Raw genomic sequence first — 13,073 nt, forward strand, 5'->3', positions numbered from 1 at the left:
GTGTTAGTTTGACAGTTGTCGTTCGTCAAATCGAAAGCCACAGCAAATTGGGCGCCATTCCGATAGAGTCAAAGAAGAAAGGGAGGTCCAATTCGAGATGCAGGATAGAAATGGGTGTCGAAGATGGCAACATAACCCTTGACATAAAAAAAGTATCTTCCACTTTCTGCATTTGATTGATTTGTGCCATTCCCCAAACTCCAGCCCAATAGGTTACTACCCCTTTTGTTTTGGCTTGGTAGGTCTTTTTAATTGTTTCGAAAGGACTAGCTCCTAATTTCTTAGCGAACCCCTTTATAGCATGAATACCTCTCTCCATGCCCAATTCTCTTGCTGCCACCAGTTTGTTCCAGGAGAGCTTACTATCAAACAGGATCCCCAGGCATGGGAAGGAGTCAACCACCTCGATTTTCTTTGAGCCTAGATGGAAATATGGCGGCTTTGCCCCTTTAGGAGCTCCTGCTATGATAATAAATAACCTAGATTTGTTCACTCTGAGGTCTAGTGAGGCCATGAATGAAGAGTATGAGGATATGAGGTTACATCCTAGGTGTATTCCCTTTAAATAGCTAATCCCCCTGTGATGTTTCCTGCAAATCTGTTTGTTAAGCAGAAGCCACCAATTCATGCAGTTACCTAATCTTTTCCTTTTGCACTGTACTTATACTTGTGTGCTTTGTAATTCGCAAACACTGCACTTTAACCAACTTAATACACAATTACTCTTCTTATATGCCACTGTACTATTATCTTCTGTAAACCCCCCCAAATACTGTATTGTACATACATTTTGCTTTATGTCTCCAGTCAAAAACATGATTGATGACACCCTACCCAGTGTTCTCACACCCTCCTTTTGTGCACCAAAACAAAACACTAGTAGGTTATGTTTCGACTATATACAAGAAATGTAATAAATTAAGACATACACACAGGGAGACACGTAAAGAAAGACCGTGAAGGAGTGAAACGCGGACACATAGGGAGATTCAAGCAGACAAAGGTAGACAGCCTGAAAGCTACTGGAGGCGTGGACACAGAGACTTTGTGGAGTCACAAGGCACCAAGTACATGGGAAGACAAGAACAAAGGGAACTCGTTGTACCAGCTTCCTTTTTGCCATAGTATAAGTGTAGGTTAGCACGTATGCCTATAGCATCACTGCTTATATGGATTTAAAAAACCGCATCCTGAATGGCAGGTCCCAAATTGCGAGCATCTCCAGACTGGAAACTGACTTATTTCTACAAATGAATTTCAAAGTTAATGAATGATAATGTCATTCACTCATATCGATGGGCTGTATTCCTAAACATCTTTTCTGCAAATAAAGGCTGATGGAAATGAGGTATACCGAATGCACACAATAGGCGATGGAATGGTTGATTCCACTGTCACACAATTAAAAATAAATGCTAGGTGTGAAAATATGGAAACCAATTTGCCTGGCGTATTGAAAATAAATGTCGGTAATTGGATTGTTAGAAAAGTGCCCACAGTCTTCTGCCCACAGATTACTCTTGCACCAATCATCGAAGCACATGTTTATTAATGAACTGTGCGATTACTTAAAATCATTACAGTATAAAAAATGCAGTTTGGTTCAAATAAAACACAGTAAAATACAGTAAAATGCCCCCCCCCCCCCCCCCCCCCCCCCCCCCCCTGCTCGACCTACACCGGTCAGGGACCAATGGTGCAGCTATGTGGTCTCGATACTGACTATGTTCACTGGTACTATACATTATTAAAAAGAATTAAAGTTTTTAGAGTCAGCAAGAGACCTCGCATACTAGAGTCTGGAAGGCGTGTAAAAGTTCGACATCCTCAGTTGCACTGTGGACTTCATCGGACCCTTAGTCGGCCCCAGTTGGATACCTCTGACTGATGGCACCATTTTCTTTTCGGCGACTCCCTGTGTTATCTGTGGATTGCCAACTTTAGGGCAGCGGGTCACAGGGCTCTTCGGGATGGTATCCTTTAGTTGGTTTTCGAGTGCCATTTTAACTTGATGGATGAACTTGCCTATCCTGGCTAATAAACATGTTGTGGTTTCAGAGAAACACCAATCCGAGGCCTCTCTGCAAGTTCTGTGGCCCAAGATGCGTAGTGCCGGACTTAGCAATCGCTGTTGGTCACTGGCCAGCTTAGTGCAGCAACATAGCAAGTGTAGCCAGGATTCTCTGTGATAGTTGCAAAGTCGGCAGGCAGTGGCTCCGTCCGAGCGTGCCCAACGTGGGTTGAAGTCCGTTATCCTGAGGGCCAAGAGGCGCATAAACAGAATTTATTGTCTTGCTTCGATTGTTAGTGAGTCTTGTAAATATGGTTGAGGTTTACCGGGAGTGTAGGACTTGTCCAAGGCCAACGTTAGCGGGTTGGGCCGGAGCGAGGAGAGGTCTAGCTCAAAGGAAATAGACTGGACTTGGCGCTTGACGGCTTTTGCCCAGGCGGAATATGGGATTTCGTGTAAGTGCAGCCCGCTTCCCCAAAGATGGTTTTTAGCGAGTGCTTCAAGGTGTTTTCGGGCGACTTCAGAACTCTGATGTAGTATTTTAGCAACTCCCCCAGTAGTACCAGTTCAGGACGTTTCAGGCCTATTTCCAGTCTCACCCTGTTATTCCGTGCCTGTTTGGGGGCTTGTAGCACCATCTTGTATGCTTTCACCTGTGCCACTTGGACCACTTTCTCAAAAGCCCCTGGATAAGCTATATGGCCGTACGTGATGGCGGGGATCAATTTAGCCCTGAGTACTGTCAGCATCGGATCTGCAGAGGGTCTGGCGAGGCCGTGGCTTAGACGTCTTAGAGATGTAATTATTTTGTCAATTTTTGGTTTAAGCGTCTTCAGATGTTTGAATGCAGTAGCCCTCTCTGATACCCATGTGCCCAGATAGTTGTAGGATGGGGCCATGGTGCCCAGATAGTTGTAGGATGGGGCCGTGGTGACCCAGATAGTTGTAGGATGGGGCCGTGGTGTTGCCCAGATAGTTGTAGGATGGGGCCGTGGTGAAGATCGGAGCACATGATATTTACCATGCCTTGGAATATAGGGCCCTCTCCAGTAAAAACCAACATTGGCAAAGTCAATAGTTTGACCCTTTGTGGCTTTTTGGCATTGCCAATTGCATTTGGGACTCTGTGCAGCATCGTAAAAATAAAAAATGCACAATAGCAGTTGCGTCACAACGCATGCGCATCCCGACAAAATGAGAACTCATTTTCTTTAAAAAAAATTACAGATTGCAGATTGCAGATGCCACTTGGATTGGTTAATTAAAAAATTCAGATTTTTTTTAACATGAAGGCACAAATTAAACATAAAAAGGACTGGAGGTTTTGGATGGGGTGGGGTATTGGAGGAGCAGTTGGGGGCCAGAGGTAGAAAACCAACACACAGAGGGTGGTGGGGAGCACTAAAGGGAGAGAACGCCAGGCAGGCACAACTACAACAACTGCAAGAGCAACACAGATCATGGCGTTGGGAAAGAAAAGCACAGAGAGGGAAGCGAGCAGCATGAGAAGGAGAGAAATATACTAACAAGAGATACCAATACAGAGCGATAGGAGGGAGAGAAGTATACCAGGGAGACAGATGGAAGACTTCGCACTTATGGGGGATTAAGAAAAGAGAAACGAGAGCAGCACAGGGATAGAGTAAAGCAGACTGATAAGAGAGAGAAAAACAGAGCAGGAGGGAAGAGAGAAGCACATAAGGGAGATATCTGGAAAACACATGCACTCTCATGAGTGCTTAAGCACAAAGAAAAAGTAGTTCCCTAAAATTGATCAGTGGAAGGATACAAGTAAAGAGGATATGTTCATTGTGAGGGACAAATACAAGATGGACAAGCCATTAAATGAGAAGTAAGGAAATGCGAGTGAAAGTTAAGGCATCCAATTGTTGGGCGGGCTTTAAGCCTACTGTAAGATCTTGGTAAGATTACTATTTGCCTTTTGCAACTGTACAGCTTGCACTGCCTGGTATTCTCCATCTAACCAGTCATCCCAGTGGCACCTGTGGAATGTAGGGATGTAATTAGTGTTCAGAGTGGCTTTGATGTCCTCACCCTGAGGCTGTATCTCCAAAACAGAATCTGTGGGCATGTTGACCTGTACTGCAGAGAAATGCAGCACAATAGACTAACACTCTTGTGGCCCAGAGCAAAGCATGCTCAGATAATGATTCCTATTTGTAAAGCACTAACATATCTCCCCTTAAGGGTTTCAAGGCGCTGTGGGCCGTAGAGGAGATTAGGGGCCAGATGTAGGTGGCCAAATACCGGTCGGTAACGGCCGATTTCGGCCGTTACCGACCGGTATTTGGAGTTTGAGATGTAGGGGGCCTAAATATTACCAAATCGGTAAATTTACCGAATTGGTAAATTTACTGATTCTGTAAAATAACGATTCGGTAAATTTACCAAATCGGTAAATCTAGATGTAGGTGGCACTGAAAACAGTGTCACAGGCCCTTAAGAATTCGTTATTTACCACGAAATATTTTGTTTCGTGGTAAATAACGAATTCCAGTGTACATGCACATCTGTGCATGTACACCTGTGCCATGTGGCACACATACATGCCCTAAGGGCATGTATGTGTGTCACATTGCACACAAGCCAGAATCAGGGGTGCAACAGGGTGTCAAAGTGACACCCTGTCCCCTTTCACAATTCGGTAATTTTACCGAATCGGTATTTACCGATTCAGTAATTGCCATGGATTCCTATGGGCCTCAAGTCCCATAGGAATCAATGGCAATTACCGAATCGGTAAATACCGATTCGGTAATTACCGAATCTTACTGATTCGGTAAATGTTACCGAATATTTACCTACATGCATTTACCGATTTGTAAATACCGAATCCGTAAAATTCGGTATTTACAAATCGGTAAATGCCATTTACCTACATCTGGCCCTAAGTGAGCTTTTGATCAGAGTCACATGATGCTGGGATTCGGACCCTGAGCCACATGCTCCAGAGTCAGCCGCTCTGGCTTCTGCGCTACACCTCTCCAATTATTTGCACGATCATCTGCAATACCTCCTACAATATACAGCAGACAATGCCAAGACCACTGCCCCGATAAAAGTAGTCTTAAATCACATAATTAGACAACACAAGGCTTTAAATGAGACATACATGGAAAAAATAAAACTGCCCGTCAAAGGGGGTAGGGATATCAGTGATTGATTCACAGAGTCGTCCGCGCTGCATTCCATTGCCCTTCACTTACTTGGAATGTTGGCACTGTGCCATGATCTCGCTGTTGCAATTTTTCTGGGTTTGTAAGTTGTTCATGTCTGCATACTTCTTCTCTTCTCTGTGTAGGAGTATTTTGTACAGCGCTGTTCCTGTGGAGCTGCCAGGGCCTTGCGCAATTCGTACCAGGAGGTTAAGAAGCATTTTAATATGAGGAGTCGGCCACATAGTATGTTTATTCAGACTGGAAATCTCTCCGACCTTTCCATGATCCCAGAAATGGGAGGAAACTATGACAACTTTGGTTACAAAGGTTGGTACTTTATAACCTATTGGTTTTGGACGTGAACTATATTTATGATTGTGTGTTCTAATGTAATATAGTCTTCAAGGTGTGCACAGTGTGTGGTTAGTGAAAGCAGAGTGAAAGTTATACAGAGTGTAACAAACTTCAAACTACAGTTGTGCAACATTTGGCCGGCTGATAACTTCTGGCCTTTACCTAAAATGAATCCTACTAAACTTTAACCAGTACTCAGACAAATTGCTCCTGTGCATTCATCCTTACAGTGAGGCCTGTTTTCTGGTGTGATATGTGTGCCAGACCTACAACGGTTTTCAAGTCGGTATTATGAATAAATGAGTGATTTCATTTTTGTATGTTTTAATGTGTGTTCTTTCATTTCAAGTCAAACCTGTTTGAAATACAAACCGCCACAGGCTAAACTCGAGCATTGCGAAAAGCTTCTCCGAAATCTTGTTTTTCCACTTTAAGTAATGATTTGCGCAAATGTCCAGCAATTGTGTGTATAAGAAGTAGCATCTTGATTATCCCTTGGCTTCTTACCACCTCCTCTAGGCATGTGGTAGCAAGCGATTGTCAAGTGGTGCTTTGATTCAGGTCAGTTTTCAGGTTCCTTCGACCAATGTAAGTAAGCAAAGTAAGCAAAGTAAGTCGCTAATCTCCAGGTCACAGTTTTGCAGATCGACGTATGCTTCTCTCACACACGAAACTGCCGGGTATTATTAGCACGAGTTGCATTTGAGTTCTGGTCTCTGGAACAGGCTCATGGGAATATACAGGTATCACATACATTTCTGCCATCTGCTGTGCGTGTAGAGTCTGCACTGTGGACAATCTGAATACGCTGGGACACTAAAGACCGTTTAAAATATAATTTAATGCCCTGTTACCTATTCAAGCAAATTATTTTCTATGAAAAGTGTTTCAGCCAGGGGCGTGGTTTGGCAGTTCAACATGGTGGACACGCTCTAGGCAAGCTCCAACAGCCCGTTCTATAATCCTTCCGCTATCCTGCCGAATACATACCCATCATCGCTTTACGCCACTCGTACATGGCCTAAACATCATTGCTGCGGATTGGTAAAAGGGGAAGTGGCACAGAAACACAGGAGTACGACGAAGACGCCTTGAGACACATCGGTGGCATGACCACCCCAGAGGGAAGACCCATCTGTGGCCTGGTGTGGTGGGTAGTGGCCACCTGGGAGGGACCTGCCGGGGGTGCCTGCCCGACTGTGCTCTGACTGCTCTTGGACAGGGCTCCACATGGCAGTCTGCCTGGAGCAGCTGAGGGGTGGCGTTGAGTGCGGTTCTAGGGGCCTGGGTCAAGGCCCATCCATGGCTGGAGACTGAGGTGAGTGGAGACTGCGACGGGCAGAGACCGCCTGAAGTGACGTGGCATGCTACTGTGGCCCGGCCGCCATATCGTGGGATGTGGAGTCTGGCGACCTGATTTGACACCTCAGGGTGAGCCCGGCACCGTCCCCCGGACTGGGGCTACTGGGGAAGAGCTGACTGCATCATGACCAGCAGACACCGGACCTACAAGATGGGTTGGTCTGAGACCTGCGATTCAGGATGACACAGACAATGGTGGCCCCACCATGAAACTCACTGGGCCCAAGTGAGAAGACGGCAGCCCACCAAATGCCCTGGGACCTGATGCCGAATGGCCTAAAGTCGGCGAAGAAGAGTGGGCCTTTGCTGGTCACATCCAAGTGCAGTCTACAGGTGAGGCATCCATTCTCGGGGTGGAGGCGCTCCTGCATGCAGATGCGGTTGGGCAAGGCCCCCGTGCGGCTTGTGAATGGTGGGGTCCACACCTGGCCTCTTTCCGCCCAGACGAGGGCCGTGATAATCACCCTTTCTACCCCCTACACCCAGGATGGCGCCACTCTACCCTAAAGTACGCACCCCATGCTCAGCCTGCACTCATTATTATCTAAGCCGTCTAGGACGGTCATTGCCTGGTGGGGGCTTACAACCACAGCTCACAGACTTGCCCACAATGACATATGATAAACCATCTAGCGCAGAGTCTAAACAGAGCACCATAGACCGGTACACAGGGGTGGGTGCCCCGGCCGCAGACCCTGGTAATCCAGCTACCACTATGCCTAGCAGCGCAACCTTACTAGCAGCTATTACACAAGACATGCTGGAGGTCAAAATAGGTGCAATAGGCTCCGACGTGATGCTCCTCCATCAGGATCTACGAAATACAGTGGAGAGGCTCACGGAGACCGATACAAGGGTCTCCAGCATAGAGGATACCATACCACCCTCCAAAAGAAGGTAAACACCCTCAAGAATCTGACAAAGAGCCATGCAACACGCATGAGGATGCTGAAGGGAGAGCCAGAAGAAACAACCTCCTCTTTGTAGGTTTTCCCAAAGGCTGCGAGGGCGAAGACGTTGGGAAGCTCCTTGCTACCTGGCTGCAGGATTGGATGCCAGCCGGCTGTCTCCCCCCCTTATTTATTATCGAGAGGGCTCACAGCCCTGGTCAAGAAGCCCCCCCCTGGTGCCAGGCCGACCTGTTATCGCAAGGATACTCAACTTACATGACCAAGACGATGCCTACGATAGGCTGGGTTGAAAGACTCCCTTTCCTTTGACACACAGTGCATCATGATATTCCCGGACTACACTAGGTTGGTCCAGCACAGGCGGCAATCCTTCATGGAAGTGAAGGCTCACCTAAGAAGCCTTAAGCTCTCCTATGCGTTACTGTTTCCAGCTCGCCTGCGAGTAACATACAATTCCTGTACCATTTTCTTCGACGCCCACGAGGAGGTGTTCCCATGGACAGATGAAGAAATACATGTGAAGCCTCATACTCCGCCACCACTAGACTCAGATTCCTCATCTGGTGACCCTGTACGCCGACAATCCAAACACAAAGGAAAACATAGGCACAGATAGTGATCGTCATGGTGAGCTCAGGCTTGTAGTGAAGATTGATCCGTACCTTCTTAGAATTGCTGTGACTATCTGTACTGTAAGCTACGCCACATCTGTCCTGGCAAAGATGGGATTCCTTTTCATATGTACTTACATATAAGATGCTACTCTTCAATGTACTAAATTCCTAGAGAGACACTACTCGAACACTAGGAGAGATGATATGCTATTAGGATGGTTTCTATAGATGCATTGAAGGGGCCTTGTTTCTGGCCCCAGTTGGGGCTGGGCTGAAACCCTGTCGGTGATAGATACTTCAATGGCCGTTGGGATTTGGGGAATGTTCATTTGTTGCTTCTGCTGTGCCTATTACTATTGAGCTTGCCGCTCCTCACTCGGCGACCACACGCCGATTGCATTCCTTAGACATCCAATACACACCTAGATGACAAAGTTCAACACTAGTATCTCGCAGGGTAAGCTCCACATCATTAGCTGGAATGTCAGAAGTGTCTTGTGTGGTAAATAAAGTTTACCTATGCGGAATTTCTATGCGGTAAAGTTCAATAAGAATAACTCAATCAGAAATGAGAGGCAGAGTCCGTGGCATCTGAGTTTATAAGGGTTTTATTCCATAAAATGGAATTGGTTCGAACCAGGTATCATGTTCCATCACCACGAAGGTTCAGGAAGGGATAGACAATGCTTTATTAACAGAGTACAATATATATAGTAAATGCATATAATGGTGATGGATACAGAAGGCGTAACAGCTGAGAGAAATGAGATAAGAACACATGTACGTAATCAGAAGGCGTGCACGAGGGCGTACACGGAGGTGTGTGCTAGAAACGTCACATGAAAGTGTCACAGGTGGGTGGATCCATAGAGGAATCCTGCAGTGTCAGCAGAAATATATGGCAGAGATGCGCGCGCAGCAGCATGACGTGTGATTGACGTGGAACTGGAGGGTGAAGGGGACTTGACATTTAGCACTATACGTGGAGACAGAAGTCTGGCGTGTCAGAACAACCTAAACCCAAATCATATCTAATATCTTGTGTTTGAGGAACTGTATTATCTAGAAGGAAAGGTCTCTCGGGCAGAGGCTATTCTATACTGACTGCTAGTGCGTGTATATGCGACTACGTGTCTACGTGAAATGCGAGGGGCCATGGGCCTACCATGGTAACGGGAGCAATGAATTACTTGCACGGAGACAGAAAGGCCGGGCCCTTTGCTCTGCAGCTGGGGAGATGTTTTCCTAAATCACTAGACAGGAATGTATTTTCGAGGAGCGGAGCAGATAACTTGAAGGCAAAATACAGTCTTGGCAGGCAAACAGGCCGAGCCGGGCACCGCTCGCCGCACAGGGAGTAGGGTAAGGGTCATGGATGCAGATCCAGGCTGCAGCTTTCAGAGACAGAAGGCAGAAAGGGCTCGATGGCAGAAATCAGGGCCTAGCTCGCCAGAGCCAGGAAAACGTGAAAGTGCACCATGTAAAGACGGTGGCACGGCATACTTAGGAACGGAATTTTCGACCCATTCATGGTGGATCTGAAAGAGGACATGTTAACGTTGGACGCAAATGTATTTGCGTCTTCATAGCAGGTTGTGGAGGGAACATACATGTACTTGAAGCACGTACATGGAGCCGTTGGGGTCTACGTTAGGGGACACAATTGACTATAAAAATTCATATTACCTCATTTGGACAGGGTGAAGCGCTGGGCAGTGATTCAGCAGGTCAAGCGCCTACATATAGACATTCTACTGCTCCAAGGAACGCACCTCTTGGGTACTAAAACCCTGTGCCTGTACAGATTAGGCTAAGACCACATATTTCACTCTGGGTTTACTAGAGGCTTCCGAGGCGTGGCGCTCCAGATACTTCATAGAGTTCATTTCCAACTCACACGCTCATGTATATACACACAGGGCAGACACATCATTGTGGTGGGCACTATCCGTGGAGAGCGGGTGGTTCTAGGTAGCGTATACGCCACTCTACCCCTCACTAAGGCCCTTATAGAACAAATATTGACCTTTTGGCTCTATATGCCCGAGGGGCTATTGGTAATGGGAGGTGCCTGGAACAACGTTTTGCACCCACACCAAGACAGATGAGGAGTTTCCATGGGGCTGAGAGGTTCACGTGAGTCACCCCTGCAGCACCTAGCTGAGGGAATGGGTGGATGTCTGGAGGATGCTTCATCGGATCGAAGAGGACTTCACCTACTACTCCAATGTCCATAAGTCATTATCCCACCTGAATGACCTGTTTGTGCTCCCCAGCTATGTATATAGAATCTTGGACGCTGCAATACTGCCCAGAGGCATTCAGAACACTCCCCAGTGTCGCTTGGCCTCCAGGTGGGCCCTAGTCTCCCCCTTTTCTGATGGTGCCTCTCCCCCTGGCACTTACATGACCAACAGTACTGGACACACATGCACCAGGCTCTGGCGGGATATTTTGCTATGAATACTGGGACCATAACCTCAGCTGGGACTCTTTGGTAGGCCATGAAACTGACTCTTCACGGATTGGAAATCTAGTTTTGTGCTCTGAGGCATAAATATCACCATGAGAAACTCCTGCAAATGGAAGCCTGCATCTTGACGCTGGAGCGGCAGGGACGGGGGTAGGGAGGGGACCTGGTGCGTCGTAAGTTGGTCCTGGCACAGCATTCATACCAAGGAGAGCAATTAGAACAAGAACAGACAGTGTGGCCTGCATCTTGTAGCCTAATTTATCAGTGAGGAGAGAAATCCAGCAGGCTACTGCATCGGCTGTGTCAACACAAGATACAGCCAATCCACATTCTCCAAGCATTAGGGATTCCAAAGGAGCTATCCTTACAGACACCTCAGCAATCATGAGCAGCTTTGCTGACTACTATAAGCTGCTCTACACAGAACAAGAAAAGCTGCCAGCGGCCACCATTAAAAAAATCATTGATGAGTTACCCCCAAAGGCCTTTCTGATGTCGCACGGCCACAGATCAAAGACCCCTTCAAGGTTGAAGAATTAGCAACCGCTGTGGCCGAGCTACGTTCGGGCAAAGCACAGGGCCCCAACAGCTTTCCCTGTGAATTCTTCAAAATATTTATGCCACAATTAGGCACCCATTACCTAGAGGTGCGGCAAATTAGGTGACAGGAGAGACCGCTTCCCCTCAACTGGAGACATGCTGAGGTGGTGGTCTTCCTCAAACCGGACCAGCCCCCAGAGTGCCACTCCTCATACCGCCCTATTTCTCTCATGAACATTGAGGCCAAACTGCTTGCTAAAGTGTTAGCTAATCGACTCATGGCTTATATAACACATTTAGTTCACCCAGATCAGGCTGGCTTTATTCCTCACCGTGCTAAACATCACAATTTCCATTTAGCCCACAATGCCATAGCTGCGGTGAGTCACCTGGGAATCCCGCCTGCCCTATTATTGGCCAAAATAGATAAGGCCTTTGATTCTGTCAGCTGGACGTACCTATTCACACTTTTGCGATACCTGAATATCAGCCCCAAATTTCTAACATACGTCGGCTTGCTCTATAAAGACCTTACAGCCTCTGTGCAGGTGACCAGCTTGGTTTCTCCCCGATTCCCTATATACACAGGTACCTATCATGGCTGCCCCCAAACTCCTTATCTCTTTGCACTAGCTACGAAGCCATTGGCGGCCTGGGTCAGAGTGGACACCCAGCCCTGCGGCTCTTAATGGTCATGTGAGGTCTTGGACAGGATCGCATTATAAGCCGATGACGTCTTATTTTTTCCTACTGTATATAGAATAAATACAATAAATCAGGCCCTAGACTCATCCGCATGATGCAAGTTTTTGGCGAGACATCCGAACTATACATGAATGCCAACAAATCAGTTCTAAGGCCAATACTGGGAACACATGACCTCGGTACCTGGTCGGCTGATCTGATCATTGCCAGAGAGGGCTTGAAATATCTCGGTGTCTTTCTATCCGCCTCTCAACACGTCACATGGAAGCACAACCTTGCTCCCTTAACAGAACACGTTAGGGCGGAGGTGAAATCTTGGTCCAACTTACCCCGAACATTCTATGGCCGATCTGCCATCTTCAAGATGGTATCCCTTCCCATCTCATATCAATTGCAAAACCAACTGTACCTGATTCTGCTGCCTGGTTTCAGCAAAACAACGCAATTCTGAGCCAATTACTTTGGGGTGGAGGTGCAGTCCGAGTGGCCTTACGAACTTGCTATCAGTCCACCTACTGTGGCGGCATTGTGGCTACAGATATACAGTCTTACTATGCTGCAGCTCATTTGCAAGTGCTTAATGAATGGTAGTACAGCAGCAGAGATGACCCTGCATATGTGGTAGAGCGATGGATGATAGGCGATACCTCTATCCACACGTTCTTGTATAGTGAAGTGGAATCTCGAGCCTTGCCGCCTATGACGAGGGTGGTATTCCAGGTCTGGAACGAACGCTGCATCAGATGGGGTGGTGGGGCCACCTAACACAAGAAACCCTGCTATGGTACAACAGCCTCCTCCCTCAGATGGCCGCTGTGCCTGGGTTCCAAGGTTGGGACAATGTAGGGATATCTTCACTGGGGGTGGTCATGCGTGGGTGAACACTTAAATCCTTCCAATAGCTCCAAAGGGAATTTTATATGA

The 13,073-nt window shown here is 47.1% G+C and overlaps 1 protein-coding gene across 1 annotated transcript in view; it reads left to right on the forward strand.

Moving 5' to 3' along the window:
* Positions 1-13,073, forward strand: part of LOC147711671 (uncharacterized) — an 860,812-nt gene that overhangs the window by 500,575 nt on the left and 347,164 nt on the right. Inside the window, exon 4 of the mRNA XM_086922385.1 lies at positions 5,334-5,517. Coding sequence (XP_086778511.1) covers positions 5,334-5,517 — 184 coding nt within the window. The remainder of the gene's footprint in view (positions 1-5,333; positions 5,518-13,073) is intronic.

Source organism: Lissotriton vulgaris, chromosome 5 (genome assembly GCF_964263255.1).
Source record: "Lissotriton vulgaris chromosome 5, aLisVul1.2, whole genome shotgun sequence".
NCBI lineage: Eukaryota > Metazoa > Chordata > Amphibia > Caudata > Salamandridae > Lissotriton > Lissotriton vulgaris.